We start from the raw sequence: 13,935 nt of genomic DNA, 5'->3' as shown, positions 1-13,935 counted from the left end.
TAGTACGGTAATTGTTGATTTAGCCACATCATACAGCTCAGAAATATGCATGTAAGGAATCATCTCTACAGCACATGTTTTTAAATTTTTCTTGACTTTCCCATTGTTTATTAACTTTTAATTTAAGTTAAATATAATCTTTAGTAAATTAATTTTAATGTTGATATGTTTTTCTTAAAGAAAATTTTGCACGCTACCGTATCTTCATGTATCTTCATTCTTGAAACTTAACGCGATGCTCCCAATAACATTTAAGTTCTTTGTTTCAAGTATCTTGAGCTTCTTCACTAAAGAGATCTATGAGCAGTAGGGTTGTGTGAAAAAATAAAATTTATAAAAACATAATAGCGAATAAAACAAGCATTTCATGGTACTGAAAAAAACTGCAAAATTTTTCCTTCTTATTTTAACATCTAGAGGTGCCCCAAGCGTGCTCTATGTTTTGCATCTTTATGAACAAAAATATGGCCGTCTGACATTTTATTTTAATCATTTCTGTTAAATCTGTATTGTGATTTTATTTGCATAGTCATTGTCAGGTGTTGTTTCAAGGAAAGCTGAACATGTTTGGATGAAACTTACTTGAAAAAAATGTACAATTTAATTTAGTTATAACTATAGTATACAGCTGTTGCAGTTTAAAATAGTTCCAGCTATTTTGTTTGCCAAATGCGAATATAGCTGTAGATCTTTCAGTCTGCAGTGTTTAACGATTTATGAATAATAGATGTAGGTGTAAAATCATATTCAGAGAACTATTGTTTCATTTTTCATTTTTTTGCCAGGAAAGGATGTCATTTTCAAAAATTTGCACTAGGATGTACCACAAATGTCCAGTTTTTGGTCACCCCTGTAAATTTTATACAAATATTTTGCCAACATACATGGATATAATAAAATATTAAAATCACATTAAGCAAAACGTGGCAGCAGAAAAAGCAAAAGAGCCTACTGTAAGTGAAGTAACTGAAATTGTTGCATCTGATATCCAGGCTGTGTGGAAAAGAGCCTCTAATCCTTTTGTTTCACACTCTAAAATTCTAAAGCTAATACGATGTACTCACGATGAGTTTAGAAAGCTAATGAAACCTTAAAAAAGGAAGGAAGACTGATAAGAGATATATGTTGAAGCTTCAAGCATATGCAGACAAAAACAAACAAAAGTTGTTTGACGTTGATGTATGCAAGTGTTCCTATGGAAATTTCAAGTGTGAAAAGGAGCATAAAGTGCTGGCTGATGAGTAGAACTTTGCGCAGGATCAACGAACCACTAGACTGTTGTTTATTGGCAGTGTGGATAAAGTTACTTCAGCTAAGTTAAAGAAGCGTTTTGACCAATAAATAGCAGAAAATGCAAAGATCAAAAGAAAACTTGACCTGCGTGATCAACAATATGATTTAGAAGATTTAGAAAACACATTGTCATCAGATATTGACAATTTTGGAACAAACAATGAATCAAATGAATATGTTGAAGTAAAGAATGTGCAGACACCTACTTCATCAACTAGCACCAGACAAATGAGAAAAAGATTACCAAAATTGGTTAAAATGTGTGATCGATTTGGTGTACCAGATAGAGCTGGAACAGCTTTAGCTACAGCTGTGCAACTAACACAAGTAATTGATCGCTATAAACTGCGGTGGGAGCTTACCCAGTGGGCACCAAGACGTCTATGACACATCTATTTAGTGTCTCAGATGTTTTGAGACATCTGAGATAAAACTGAGACATTTAAAAGACGTCTTCAACATGATTGCATATTAGGTATGTGGAATTCCAAATTTTTCCGTCACCTACTTTTCCGGAAGTTCTAAATACTGCGTTTTTGACATTTTTTAACGATACTCGAGTTATGATTGGAATTGTTTTACATCATTTAAATAAGTTTTCTTGATAATCGTTTAAAACATGAAACATTAGTGTATGATCTCATATATTTTTTAACTTAATATTTAATCTCATACATCTTTTAACTTAATGCTTGATCTCATACATTTTTAAACTTAATCCTGATAGTTTAAATGCTAGTTATGTGTGTTTGTATGTAACCATCGGATTTAACATTATTATTACACTTGAAGGTAAGAAACTTATGTTTTCAAATTTTTATTAATAATAAGGTGTTCATGAAACTTCATTAAAAACCAAAGCTGAGGGAAATCTGATTTATCTTGATTAATATTTTGCTTCTCTTTGTTAGCTCACCCTATTCCACCATTGGACTTAATAATAATATTATTATATATAATCAAGTGACTCTTTGGTCGTGAACATATGACTATCGGATTAAATATTTCAATTATACTTTAGGGTATGAAAAAAGCGTTTTAAAACTATAGCTTTCTCGCAGTGTACACAACATTGAAATTCTACATTTTCTCTTCTACCACACGTGTCCAAAATTGGTAGAAACTACTTTGAAGCCCTCCAGAAAAACCCTTTGGAGGAATGATTTTGGTATTATTCCTGATCACAAAAATGTAAAATTTGAAATCATCTGTAACCGTCCGTGGAAGAAAATTTGATTTGAAGAATTTCTCTGTTTTAAGATAATTTAAAACAATGGTTTAATATCTCATTTGCATTTTTGCAGCATTTTAGGATAAAATAGCAATCAAATACTTAAATAAATACTCAAATAACAATTTTTTTTTGCAATAATTTTAGCTTTCCTGGAATTTAAAATATTTAAAAGTCAACAAAATTTTTTTCGGGAAATAGCAAATTCTCTGATACTTTACCTTTAGAATTAGACCTTTATTGAGCAAAATTTTGTTAAAAGTCTCAGAAAAATGCCAAACTCAAAGAAAACTCATGAAGACTGTAGAAAAACAGTTTGTATCTTTTGCTTGAGAAAATGTACAAGAGAGTTGAACAATCAATTGATCAATACAATTGAAACTGTGTTCCAAATGAAACTTGACATATCAGACTCTAGAGTTCCAAAAGGGATTTGTGACACATGCAGGATTGCTCTTGGAAAGAAGAAAAATGGTGAGAATGTTTCACTTCCTCTTATGTTTCAATTTGAAACTATAAAAGTCAGACCTTCAACTCGGGAACAGGACTGTGACTGCCTGATTTGTCAAATAGGACATTTGAAGTCTTATGAAAAACACCCACTGGAGACTTCCTCTGAACATTCACAGTCTTCTTCAAGCCAAAAAAGATGTTCAGAGTGCTTGTCAATTCTTGGAAAAGGAATATCACATAACTGCTCTGACTTCTCATTTCGTGAAAACATGAGAAAACTAGCAATGAGGGATTCTCTTGTCAGTGAGCAAATTGCAGCTTCAGTTGTTACTGTCAAAGAAGCATCTCCACATGGAACTGTCAAACTTGCACAAAGCAGAGGTGGCCGCCCTTTGTGTCTCACAAAAGGTACATAAATTTATGCTAAAATTACTATTGTGTTATGTACAAGCTTTAAGACTAAGCATTCTTATCCTTAGTTTACTACTTTAAGAAATCACAGACACGTTATCAAAAAGCCCCTTGAAAAAAGAGATATGTTTGTTAGTTATCTCTTATAATAAAATAAAAGATTAGTTAGTGTTTAATGTACCCTTAAATTTGAGATAGGGCAATGTTTGAATAAGTACAAAATTTATTTTGTTGCATGATAAAGTACACCAAACTTAACTTACAGCTGAATTTAGTTGAATCAAACATATCAAATAATTATCCAGGTTTAGTGTAGTGTCAAATCAGTAAATGCATATTTTCTTACACATTTAGACTAGCACCTAGCCAAAGATCAAAATTTGTTAATTAGTTAGTTAAATGCTTTTTACTACTTATGTTTGTTTATCCATCATAGTATCATTATACTTTAAGTGTCTATTTTACTTGTAGCAAACAAATACAACTATATATAAATGTTTTCAACTTTATTTTAGGACTGTAATATTAAGACGACTACATTCTATATACGTTATGTATTTCATCCTCACGTTCATTCGCTTTTACAATTTAAATATCATTTCTTAATTCATTGTGCACAATGAATTATGCACAACGAGCCATATAAAGTCATTGAACTACATATTCATTGTGCGCTATGAATTACACAATGACGCAACTACAAGGACCATCAAGTGCCAAAAAACTTTTTGGAGACACCCCACTACTGAAAGCAGAAGATCTGGTGAATGTCCAAGTCAACACTGGTTTGTCCAATTCCTCAATGAATAAGTTGGTGTCTACCATAAACCAAGTCACCAAAAGTCACGTTGTGGAACCCAACTTTAAAACAAAGTTTATTGAGATTGGAAAGAAGCTGTCTGCTCATTTCACTCAAACTGACATTGAAGTCTGCAATGACAAATCACAGAGAAGGAAGCAATTGGTTGTACACTGCAAAAACCTAGGAGAACTTCTGAATGATGTTCTGCTTCAAAGACAAGTCTATACACAGCACATTGTGAAGCTTGGTCTAGATGCTGGTGGTGGCTTCTTTAAGGTCAGTCTGGGCATTCAAGAGATGGAGCAAGTGTTAGAGTCTAGGTCTCCACCTTGCAAGAAAACCTTGACATCACAAGTAGCTAAAGAAAGTGGAGTGAAGCGTCAACTTCTTGTTGCTGTAGCAGAAGAAGTTCCAGAAAACTACAACAATGTAAGAAAAATTTTGAATCTTATTCATCCTGAGGGTGCCCATTTCCTCATCTCATGTGATTTGAAGTTAGCCAATATTATCTGTGGTTTGCAGTCCCATTCAAGCTCTCACCCATGCACTTGGTATGAAGTTGACTCAAAGGATTTGTCTGCATGTGGAAGTCCTCGAACATTTGGTTCATTGAGAAAATGCTTCAAAGCATTCCAGGACAATGGTCAGGACTACAAAAGATTTTAAGAATGTTGTCCATGAGCCTCTTTTAAGCTTGCCTGATAATTTCCTAGTCTTGGACTTCATTCCACCAATGGAACTCCATCTCTTACTTGGAGTAGTCAACCATCTGTTCAGAGCATTGAAGGAAGAGTGGCTGAAAGCTGATGAGTGGCCCAAGGCTCTTCACATCAAGCCTCAGCCTTTCCATGGTGGTCAGTTTGCAGGAAATGAGTGTAGAAAACTCCTCAAAAATGTAGATATCCTTCAAAGGCTTGCAGAAGAAGACTATGCGTTCAACATTTTTGGCATTGTTGATGCACTGAGAAAATTTGATGCAGTGGTGTCTGCCTGCTTTGGAATGACCCTGGAACCTGATTATTATGAAAAACTATCATCATTCCAAGCCTCCTATCTGGCTCTTGACAGAGTAAGTGTTACTCCAAAAGTCCATGCAGTGTTTTACCACATCAAACACTTCATAGAAAAGAATCAAGACTCCCTTAGAAAATATAGTGAGCAGGCCACTGAAGCTCTTCACCACAGCTTCAAGTCTCATTGGAGCAGATACAAGAGGCCAGTAGACCATCCAGAATATGGAAAGTGGCTGCAAACTTGTCTCGTGGACTACAACAGCAAGAATATCTAAATTGGGAGTAAAAACTATTTTTTTATTCTGCCAGTAAACTAAGATTTTTTTTTTTTTTTTTTTCAGGATTGAGTAATTTAAAACTTTCTTCCTTCTTAGAACACACAGAATACTTCTTTTTATTCCTATCAATATTATAGACATGATTGTGGTTTCATGTGTGGTTAAGAATGCTTTGCAATGTAGAATTTAAAAACTAATATTTACTAAAGAATACATCACTTTATGAAAATGTCACAAAGTTTTTTAGCTCTTTACCTTATGTTTTAATCTAGTTATGTACACATGATAATATTTATGTTTAAATATAAACTTTCAAATTTGAATGCTCTAGAAAATCAAAATAAACAGAATGCTCTCATTTTCTCTCTATTATGTAGGATGTAATTTTCAAATCAAATTTTCTTCCAGGGATGGTTACAGATGATTTCAAATTTTACATTTTTGTGATCAGGAATATTACAAAAATCATCCCTCAAAAGGGTTTTTCTGGAGGGCTTCAAAGTAGTTTCTACCAATTTTGGACACGTGTGATCTAAAATATTGCATAATTAACTAAATTCTTTATCAGTTTATGACAGCAACTCCTTCGTAAATACGTAAAAAAATTGTGCCAAATTTTTTTGCCACAGCTAAAAAAATATTTATCTTCTAAAGATGTATCAACTTTACTCAGTTGTCACAATTTTCATTTGTTGTCCTAATTTTCATTTGTTGTTATTACTTGTCACAATTTTCATTTGTTGTAACATGTTTGAAATATCTTTTACTTTTGTAATTTCTCAAAAAGGTCTTGATACGTGTTAAGTCCTTAGACTTAGTCTTGGTTTTTGTTGCTAAATTCTTGGTCACGGTGGTCAAGTAATTGACTTCAACATTTCGCTGCTACACTTTAAAAGTTTCACCTGCGTATTTTTCAGAGGTGGGCACTTCCGATAAAAGTTCCGATATTCCGCTAGTATCGGACTAAGAAAAAAATATCAGATTATTGGACTAATATATGTATCGGACTTCGACTATCGGACTGGCCATATTAGATATCCGATATTCCAATAACTAACGGACTAAGTAAAAAGTAGTGGACTATCGGACCGTCCAAGTTTTGTATTTCCGTCTTCCTGATTTTTATATATGAAATAAATGATTTTTTTTTTGAACAAGTGCAGATTCAAATTCACGATCACGCATATCTCCTCTGTTCCAACAACTAATCCTGTTTTGTTTTTAACTGTTGCTCCTCCCCTTTCCGATCGGGGGGACGTCATTTTCTACTTTAACTGCTGCATTAAGTCAAAATGTCCATCAGCACTGTTAAATTCTTATCTCAACAGCTCCGTAAGATGGATTTCGGATAAGATCGTTATCCTCCATATCTTTAGAGTCCAAAAATACATTGACCTTAGTTGCCTAAATTACTAGTTGCGCTACGATGAAGCTGTATAATATAAATTTAGGGGAGACTTGTACTGAATGGACCACAAAATAAGACTTTTTTATAAATTCGATTAATATTTATTTTGTGAATAACTATGGTGGGTTTTTTAGTTCAGAAGACAAGATTCATATCTTAACTAACTATCCTTGAAAAGTGTAAACCATTGAGCAATTGAAACATTGTTAAAAAATGCGATAAACATGACCTGTACTAAATTGTTTAATGGTCCATTCAGTACAGTTGATTGTACTGAATGGACCAGCAGTAAACTCGTAATAAATAAAATGTTGAATTATGCACAGCAATGAGGGTATATTGATGTTCCAATATTGAATGATAATATTGTTATCCTAGTGAAAATTAACCTATAATGAATCATGATAAACCATGAGCTTTATAGTTTTTTATGCCCAAGATTTTTTTTTTTTTTTTAGTATACTTTATTAGTCACACTTTCACAACTTGTTTATATTAAAAAGACACGATTATTTTGTTTTAGTAAGTAACAAACTGAAACGCAATAAATGCTCTAATCGGAAAATGGTCCAGTCCATGCAGTACAATCAATGGTGGTTCATTCAGTACACATATCAATATCCACATGTTACCCAAACAATTACAACAATCTGTACCCTAGATAACTTTCCTTCTACTTTTATCTGAAGTCCAAAATATATATCTATAATATTATTAATATTAAGAGTTCACTTCTTCTTGAAAAAACTTTGTAAATTGAAAACTCAGAAAAGTTAAAAAATTACATTTGCCTTGAAAAAACAGAAAACTTCCATAACTACTGCTTTTCTTTGAATAAATTTAACTCAGACATACTGAAGAGACATTGTGTAAAGGTGAATTATTTGTGACGACAAAAATACATCTAAATGGTCACTAAGTTCTTTTTTTTGAAAAGGTCCATTCAGTACAAGGCCCATTCAGTACAAGTCTCCCCTACTACAGTTAGTTTGATAAACGAAATACTTTCTCTCACAAAACCGTAGCAACTGAAACTTGTTATTTATTCCCAGTTTCAGTTTTGCGACTAAGCAATATTCAAGTATTAATAAATCATATTTTAAAAAGTAAAAAACAATCATTGATGGGTTTTTTACTTTTTAAAAAATTTTTGTAAACTATTACAGCTTGATATCATGCCAAGTTGAAATGGACAAATATTTAACATTTAAGGCAATTCGGACATCTAGTGCTATAAGCCACAGTGATATGTAAAGCCGGCCTAATAGTGAAATGAGCTAGAGGCAAAGAAGATAATAATGCTGGACACCTCCAGCCAGGGAGAAGGCCTGTTTTCCTACGATAGCTCTGTAAGGCCCCGAACTCTAAACCAGAGAGACAGCCACCTTGCCACAGGCAACATAATCAGCCTATGCAAGTTGCCTTAGGCAAGCAAGCAAAAAAAAAAAATCAAAAAAAGCTTTTAAGTTTTTTTAAAGATATATTTTTCGGACTATCGGATATACCGATTATCGGACGGGCTATATAGGAAAACTATCGGACTATCGATAGCGAATTAGGAACTCAAGAAAAAAAAAAAGCGGTTGCCCAGCTCTGGTAGTTTCAAACTAGTTATGAAATATGACAGTTTAAATAACCTAATAATTTAATCTAATATAGCAATATGTAAATAATAACTAATCTTATATAATTTTGCGATAAATTTATTCTTGTAAACTTCTACTTTCGTTAAAAAAAGACCGAAATCTTTAAAAATAGCCATAGCAACACAATCAAAATATTAAATGTGTTTTAATAGTTTCTAATGTATTTAAAAATAAGTTTAAGTCGCAGCTGAGTCTTTCTTTAGATTTAACAAAACCGATGCCCTTTGTAAATCGCTTCGAAGCTCTGGGTGATCGTTTTTTAACTGCACAATAATGGAGTCCAAACTTTGAAAGTTAGACAACTGTTTCTGTTCTTCCTTTTCGAGTGCGTTTGGGGTTTTACAAAAAGGTTTATACTTACCTGATTTTAAGGAAGAATAATACTTTGCACGTTGCTGTTTTGTGAGAATTTCCTGAAGATTCTAAAGAAGAAATAAATCAAATATTTAATTATTACAAAGTATTTTGTGAAGCAATTTTCTAAGTGAAGAAATAAAATTTTATTCTATATTTTAAACTTTTATAACACGAATATAAATAGTGAAAAATAATATAGTGAAACAAAAATAAATAATGAAGCAACTTTTTAAACTTAAAAAAATATTTTAAGAATAGTTGACGTAACCTTTAATTTGAGATCTTTCAGCTGTTCTATCTCAATCTCATTAGTCTCAAGAGATTGTTGAAGTTTATGTATATGTGTTTGTTTAGACTCTAACTCCTCTCCTAATCTTTGCTGCAGCTCACGATATTGGAGGATCTCTAGGGGAAAAAATGACACCTTTTATTAATTTAACTCATATACATACAACGTACGAAGGAACTTCAAGCAAACTTGTCTGCTAAACTATTTCAGCAAAGTCATCTAAAAAATAACCGTTTGATTGTAGTAAATATTTTACTGATAAATATAATAATTTTTTTTCCAGATCACTCGTTTTTAAAGATGTTATGTATATAACCTTCGTCGTACTTGTCTGCTTCTTTATTTGCTTGTCTATTGCTCTTCTTTAACTCGTCTATTTTTTTATGGAACGCACTTTTAGTTACTTGTGGTTTTACAACCTTATTATTCCGTTCTTTTTTTGATTGCGCATCACTCCTGAAATAAACAAAAGGAATCTACATAGCAATATTCGTCATTGCTATCAGCGTATGTGTTAGAGAATCACAAACAATTTTTGTTAAAAAGACAAAACAATTGGAATTTTTATTTTAAAAAATGCTAAAACTTTTTTTATGCGTAATTTTTTTATGTGTAATTATCTTTTAAAAAAAATTATAAAATTTATATATGATAAATAAAAAGCTATCAAATATAATTGAACGAATAATATGCTAGAAAAACACAAGCTAACCTGGCAATTATATTCTCTCTTTTTACAACTGCTTTCTCCATATCTTGGACCATTTTTTCTTGTTGTCTCAATAATTGTGCATATCGCATCTCCATGCGATGAATTTCTGTTTTCATTGTATGTATTTCTCCAAGAGCAATATCAGAGTTTACAGTCTCTCGTGCTTCTCTTGCTAATTGAGTTTTCTTTTCCCATAAAAAGATTTGTCGCCTATGATAATCAATGTCAATTTTTAATACAATTCTATCCAACTTTAGATAAATGATCTAAGTATAATAAATGTAATTATTAATATATTGGTTTAAAAAAAAAGAAATTTATACCAAGCATAAATGAATTAAAAAATTATTCCAGAATATTTGAAGAACCTGAAAATATGAAAATAAAAGAACAATAGAATCCAAAAGGAAAAACTTACTCAGCTTCAGCAACTGCATTCAATAACCTCTCTTTCTCTTCACTCAATCCTTCAATTGTGTTTTTCATTTTCACAGATTCCATCTCTGCATCCTACCATAAAGAAAAATCTAAAAATTTCTGGTTGTGCAGAAAACTATTTTTATTTATTCATACTGATGAAAAACAAGGGATAAAACTGAGTAACGATCTGTAAGACATAATTATTACACCAATAGTTACACACTCTTATTTGTTACAAGAGATTTAAAATCCAATAATAAAAGATTCCTATAAAAGAGAAGGGTTTTTCACAGAAATATTTATTTTTACATAAATATTAACGCTTATTTACCTTGAGTTTTGTACGAAAATGATTTTCTAGCAAAATATTATCTCTCTGCAGACTTTCTTTTTTATCTTTATTGTTGTAAATAAGTATATTGAGTTTAGACATGTCTTTCTGCATATTCTTCACACTTTTCTCTATGTCTTTGATTTCTTGCTTTTGTGAGTCAATTTCACCTGAATTATAGCAAAGTTTGTAGGAAAGTGTTAAAGAATAAGAACAATATGAGCACATGATATCATACAATAGCTACAACTTTTAATAACTTTAAAACAAAAAATTTTTTTTAGAAAAAGTTTTAATGAAATCTTCACTACAATGACCTTCAACTCTTATCTTTTTCTGCATTATAACAGTTAATTTCTTCTTCTTAAAATCTACATCTTTAGATTGTTCATCAACAGTTTTCAACATTTTTACCAGCTCTCCTTGTTGTCTCAACCAATAATGCTGTAATTCAATGGATTCATTAACTTTAACTTCAATTTGGTTTTGAAGAGTTTTTATCTGAAATTCTAATGGTCCAGCAAATGAACCATCCTGATGTAGGAAATGAAGAAAGTTTAACACAATAATTTACAAAAAGAAAAAAAAAAAAAACTATCAGTCTAACCAATAAAAAGAACTATAGTTTAGAATAAGAATGAAAAACTAAATTTAAAGATAATAGGTTTGAGATTAAAAAGTTTGTAAAACTCTAGTAAAGAAACTCCTACCCCTTCCTTGCTGATAATCAAAGCTATCTTCTTTTTTATTTGATCAACTTTTCCTTGTTTTTTCTCAATCAAAGCATTTCTTTTAATCATTTCATTCTCAATCTTTGAAATTTGTAAGTTTTTCTTTTCAATGGTTTCATTCAATCCACTCAAAATTTCCTGCAAATTTTGCACACGAGTTGTGGCATTTACAATTAGCAACTTATCATGAGATATTGCATTACGAATCTCTGATACAGAACGCTCCTGAAAGACAAAAATGAAATAGACTTTAAAATACTTGAAATCTTAATTACTTCAGTTAAGTGATATTTGAAATTTTTTATTAAGCTACAAAATGCTTTGAAACTTACTTAAAAACTTTTCTTTTGAAACTAAATTCACAGATGTTTTCTTTTCTTCAAAAATTAAAAAAGAAGTACTTACAAGCTCATTATTTCTACTTCTTGTGTCTATGATCTTTTTCCTCATATGTTTAGATGCCTTGTCTGAAGTAAGTTGTTCTTGCATTTTAGCCATAATCATGTTTTCAACTTTCACTTTTTCTAAAAACTCTTGTTCTATCTGCTTCTTCAGATTCAAAAGCTCACTTTCTTTCAATGCAACATCCTAAAGCATTTAAATCTGTTTTAAATATAATTATAAGATTATTAAAATTAATGTTGAAAATGTTTTTAAAGTAAGATATTTTCAAAGATTTTTTTGTTTTAGGAAAAGTTGAGAAACTTACTCTTTGAGCTTTTAATAAAAACTGCTGTGTTTCTTGAAAAGTATGAGAGTAAGTGCTATATTCAATTTTCAGAGCTTCTTCTTTATCTTTTGAGACCTGTATGTTTTTCTTCAATGTGCTGATGTCATTTTCTATTCTATTGTGTAAATATGTAATATGTTCATTTTGCTCCTGTGCTTTTAAAATCTGTCTCTTGTACCCCTCCATCTCTGTTTCAATAGCCATGTGTGATTTGCTCTGTAAACTTTATAAAAAATGTTTTATTTTATACTAAATCTTTTACTTAATAAAAAATCTTTTACTATCTTTAAGATAAGTCTAACTTAAAAAACCTACTTTATAAAATAAATTATAAAAAAATTGCTAATAAAATATCATTGAAACATTTTGAAGTAAAATATGAAATGCATCTTTATGGAAAAAATAAATTCATACTTATATGCTTCCTGTATAGCAGCATAAGCTTCATCTCGTTTCTTCATTCCAATTAAACTATTGTTCCATTCATGCAACAACTGCTTCTTTTCAACTTCAATTGCCTAGATATTCATAGTAACTATTTCTATAGATAGCAATTATCAAATCAATAAATAATTAAGATATCCTTTACAGAATAAGGAAAAAATTAAAGGTTTAAGTATTACATAGCAAATAGGGGTGGTAAATTAATCAGTATTTTGAATTATTTAATTAACAATTAATTTTTGCAAAATTAATCAACTAATTTTTGATTAACTTTAAAAAATGATTTTTTACGAGTTACTAAAAGTATATTGCTACTCATAAAGGTTTTATTTCTCTTTTTTTTGTCAGATATGATCTTAAAAAACATAAGTTATTAATAGTATCATCATTTAAACTAGTTTGTAACTTAGTAATAAACAAACCAGCAGCATTAAAACTTCTTTCTGGTTCTATAGAAGATGGGGGAAGGCTTAGGATGGCATTGTAAATCTTTTCTAAAGAGCATGGCCTCTTTCCAGTGCTTTCAAATACTGCCATTTCACATTTAATACAAATCAAAATTTTGTAAGAGGATGAATTACAAGTTATTTCTATAGCTCTTCCTATTGATGAATTTGTAGGTGATAGAATTTCTGCTAGTTCTTCAGCTGTAGTTTTTTTTCTCTTTGGTTCCATATCAGAAGTAGATTTAAACTCAGATACTTCTTCAACTTCTAATTCACTATTGGTTATCCTCATATAGAAATAAGCGTTCATATATTTCTCTTGCTGTTTTAGCGATTTGATTTTTGTTTGGGTACTTGAAAAGATTACCTGGTCATTCTGAATCTGACTTAAAGTCACCCAGATTATCTAAATGGGAAAGTAAACCAACAATGTTACAATTTCTTCTTTCATTAACTCTCTTAGAGACAATAGTAAATAAATTTTGACCTATATTAGTATTTTGCTCTTTAAGATTAAAAACAAAAAACTTTTTTCAGATTTTATCAGATTACAGTCTCTATTTCCCAACGCTATAACACTTAGCTCTACAATATGAAGAGCCTGAACAATATCAGAGATCTGTTTTATTTCTTCTTCTTTTAAAATCAAATCAGTTCTGGATATATCCACAAGAGCTTTTCCAATAACACTTTAATTCCAAGAATCATTTTAACATACTGATTAGAGAATTCCATCTTGTTTTAATACCTAGAATAAGCTTAAGCTCTTTTCCTAAATCAGTTGTACAAATGTTTTGAAGAATATCATTTTTAAGTGGTGATTTTCTAAACATCTTGAGTGTTTTATGAACCTTTGATATAAGAAGACCATAGCCCTCATTAAACTGGGTTCCTTCATCAACAGAACTATTATTTTCTTCATTCCAGCATTCTTCATTGT

The 13,935-nt window shown here is 30.8% G+C and overlaps 3 protein-coding genes across 8 annotated transcripts in view; 1 reads left to right on the top strand and 2 right to left on the bottom strand.

Annotated features, from left to right (window-relative positions):
• The first annotated feature begins 2,503 nt into the window (after positions 1–2,503).
• On the top strand, positions 2,504–4,856 carry LOC145193803 (uncharacterized). The gene is made up of 2 exons (XM_090071243.1): positions 2,504–3,385; positions 4,093–4,856. The coding sequence occupies exons 1-2, from the start codon at positions 2,797–2,799 to the stop codon at positions 4,854–4,856; spliced, it is 1,353 nt and encodes a 450-aa protein (XP_089927369.1). The 5' UTR covers positions 2,504–2,796.
• Positions 4,857–8,576: 3,720 nt separating this feature from the next.
• Positions 8,577–13,935, bottom strand: part of LOC145192823 (coiled-coil domain-containing protein 40-like) — a 25,143-nt gene continuing 19,784 nt past the window's right edge. For 4 of the 6 annotated variants that reach the window (XM_090072095.1, XM_090072093.1, XM_090072092.1 and 1 more), the window contains 11 exons: positions 12,520–12,623; positions 12,085–12,328; positions 11,781–11,963; positions 11,355–11,600; positions 10,962–11,178; positions 10,645–10,814; positions 10,312–10,403; positions 9,894–10,103; positions 9,498–9,637; positions 9,161–9,297; positions 8,577–8,957 (listed from right to left, as the gene is read on the bottom strand). In XM_090072095.1, the coding sequence (XP_089928221.1) occupies positions 8,712–8,957; positions 9,161–9,297; positions 9,498–9,637; positions 9,894–10,103; positions 10,312–10,403; positions 10,645–10,814; positions 10,962–11,178; positions 11,355–11,600; positions 11,781–11,963; positions 12,085–12,328; positions 12,520–12,623 (1,989 nt within the window). In that variant the 3' untranslated portion in view covers positions 8,577–8,711. The remainder of the gene's footprint in view (positions 8,958–9,160; positions 9,298–9,497; positions 9,638–9,893; positions 10,104–10,311; positions 10,404–10,644; positions 10,815–10,961; positions 11,179–11,354; positions 11,601–11,780; positions 11,964–12,084; positions 12,329–12,519; positions 12,624–13,935) is intronic. The other 2 variants (XR_016446974.1, XR_016446975.1) reach the window with 1 other exon arrangement.
• Positions 12,750–13,935, bottom strand: part of LOC149878941 (uncharacterized) — a 4,386-nt gene continuing 3,200 nt past the window's right edge. Inside the window, exon 2 of the mRNA XM_090072098.1 lies at positions 12,750–13,401. Within this exon, the coding sequence (XP_089928224.1) occupies positions 12,865–13,305 (441 nt within the window). The 5' untranslated portion in view covers positions 13,306–13,401 and the 3' untranslated portion in view covers positions 12,750–12,864. The remainder of the gene's footprint in view (positions 13,402–13,935) is intronic.

This window comes from Hydra viridissima, unplaced genomic scaffold, assembly GCF_058129835.1.
Source record: "Hydra viridissima isolate aposymbiotic clone 2 unplaced genomic scaffold, HvirCarnegie_v1 scaffold_14, whole genome shotgun sequence".
NCBI classification, from domain to species: domain Eukaryota; kingdom Metazoa; phylum Cnidaria; class Hydrozoa; order Anthoathecata; family Hydridae; genus Hydra; species Hydra viridissima.
The sequence above is the reverse complement of the archived record's forward strand: the minus strand, read 5'-3'. Positions and strand labels throughout refer to the sequence as shown.

Excerpts from the sequence above, each read along its gene's own strand:
- LOC145193803 (XM_090071243.1), top strand. The coding sequence starts at position 2,797 with ATGCCAAACTCAAAGAAAACTCATGAAGACTGTAGAAAAACAGTTTGT. Across the intron at positions 3,386-4,092 it reads CCCTTTGTGTCTCACAAAAG|GACCATCAAGTGCCAAAAAA; the intron begins GTACATAAATTT and ends CGCAACTACAAG.